This window comes from Rhodamnia argentea, chromosome 9, assembly GCF_020921035.1.
Source record: "Rhodamnia argentea isolate NSW1041297 chromosome 9, ASM2092103v1, whole genome shotgun sequence".
NCBI classification, from domain to species: Eukaryota; Viridiplantae; Streptophyta; class Magnoliopsida; order Myrtales; family Myrtaceae; genus Rhodamnia; species Rhodamnia argentea.
The window spans coordinates 25,816,150-25,818,458 of NC_063158.1; the positions used below are offsets into that span (position 1 = coordinate 25,816,150).

At 36.5% G+C, this 2,309-nt stretch overlaps 1 protein-coding gene across 1 annotated transcript; it reads left to right on the forward strand.

Moving 5' to 3' along the window:
- Positions 1 to 418: 418 nt before the first annotated feature.
- LOC115742898 (glucan endo-1,3-beta-glucosidase 12-like) lies at positions 419 to 1,631 on the forward strand. Its single transcript, XM_030677421.2, has 3 exons — positions 419 to 500; positions 631 to 885; positions 1,317 to 1,631. The coding sequence occupies exons 1-3, from the start codon at positions 419 to 421 to the stop codon at positions 1,349 to 1,351; spliced, it is 372 nt and encodes a 123-aa protein (XP_030533281.1). The 3' UTR covers positions 1,352 to 1,631.
- Positions 1,632 to 2,309: the final 678 nt, after the last annotated feature.

Genomic DNA, 2,309 nt, shown 5'->3' on the forward strand with positions numbered 1-2,309 from the left:
TCGATAAGTTATCCTTCAGGTTCAAGCTCAATTTGATTGAACTCAATTACTAAAAACCTAATGGAAATTCTGCAGCTTCTCGATGACATGTAATTAAGGCAATGTCATCATTTTTGTTTTTGCTAAACATATATTTGATAACGGTCAAATTTGGATTGGGCCACAACTTGACATTTCTCACGCAAATTCCTCTTAACAACAAAGGTCAAATTGTGAAAAAAATTACAAAGGAAGCCTTCAAATTCTTGTCGTGAGGACTAAGGAATGAATACTTGCATGAACAGTTCTAGCTTTTGTAAAGGTTGTGGATATCTCTTCTTTCCCTTTCCCTTTCCCATGTCTTATATTTGCTTAGACGAGAAAATATGCTCACTTCGGTAGTGAAGGTTGCTACTTGCTAGAGACCATCGTAAACCCAATGTCGGTGCTCGGGCTTGTGCTAGCTCTTCTCCTTCTTGCCGCGGCTCCAGAAAGATCCGTTCAGAACGCGACTCAAACAGGTACAAGTCCGCCAAAAGAAATCCAAAAACCACGTCACGACACGAAACACGAGTCTGACACATTTCAACTCGTTTCCGATGTATACGGTGCCGAAACATGAATCACCACCATCTAGTTGCTGTAGTTCAGATGGGAAAGAGTTCGGGGAGTGGTGCATAGCTGATGAGCAAGCCTCAACCGAGGAGCTTCAGATGGCGCTGGACTGGGCATGTGGGAAGGGAGGAGCAGACTGCAAAGAGATCCATCCCCATCGACCATGTTTCCTGCCCAACACAGTCAAAGATCATGCTTCCTTCGCCTTCAATAGCTACTACCAGAAGTTCAAGCACAGAGGTGCCACTTGCTACTTCAATTCTGCTGCAATGATCACTGATCTTGACCCTAGTAAGTTGTTTATTGTTGGGGTGAGGTTCCTCCCCCCATATTTTCTTAATAGGAAAGCACATGGGTCTCGCTTCATGCTAAGTGGGGGGTTTAGTGGCTGGTTAGGGCACGCCTGGATAATAGACTTTTACATTTAACCTATAATTTTTTATTAGTAATTTGGATTTAGGCTCATGAATATCTACTACTATACATACTTAATTGTGATATAATGGATTTCTATTATAGTAGAATCCTCTAGGCTTATTTAAGAATAAACCATGATAAAAATCTCTTATCTTGATTTCTCTTTCTCGCTACGTTTTGCTTCGTTATGGTTATACGCTGAATCCTAACATTTATACCTTAATTTATTAGTTATTTTCTCCACTCATCACATGAATTATCACCACTTATAATTTTTCTGATTTTATTCCGATTTCTGGTGACAGGTCATGGATCATGCAAGTTTGAATATCTTCCTTAAGTAAGCGTCCGACAGAAATTCAGCCTCAAGGATTCAAGAGTGGGGGGCTACTTGGAGCTCTTACAGTCGTATGCTTGCATTTTCTGCTCTTTTTCCCTTTTTCTTTTCTTTTACTTTTTGGTTTCTTATTCGTGTTCAAGGAAAACCTCATTAGCTAGAGAGACCAACCATGCTGAAACGTTCACATGAGATGGTTTTTTTATACATGATTTTGTTCTGTTTATAATAAAGTATGTCGTAGAAGACAGCTTTTCGCTTTCGATTACTAAACATTAATATCCCCAAAAAAGCCAAATTGGATTCCACACCATCATTTATAATCGAAAAGAAAACTCACAAGAGGGTTTTCAAACCATAATAAAAGCGAATCTTCTTTAAATATTTTTAACTTAGAAGTCTCTTTATTTTTATTCCCATCCATATAAGCAGTTTTATAGAATGTCTTTGTATAAATTAGAATTCAATAGCAATACAAACAAATTTATGACTTGTTTGGCGTAGCTTTTAGCAATTCTTATTTCTACGAATGACTTTTCCTTCATAATTTGAAGATCACAAAAGTTCTGGCAATGAATTATCCAAATTTACAGATCAATAATAATTTGAGGAGTTGCAAGCGTATCATAACAAGTAAAAATCAAAATATGAAAGCCGCAATGTCTACATAAAGTAAAAAACAGAAATTACAATTCACCAAAGCGGGTATTCCAAACTTATTTAAATAGGAGATTGTTTCGACGACCTTACGTTGTGCTTACAGCACGCCCTCGAAAAAAGTAAAGATTATAACACGCGTGTTTGACTTGAATTTTTTTCTTTTTATGTTTTGCTTAATCAAAATCTTTCAACATACACATTCTGACTTTTTTAAATTTCAAAACACCTCAAACTCTAATAAACATATAAATATTGATGTTTCAATTAACATACGATTATTTTGCATTATAGATGATGATTT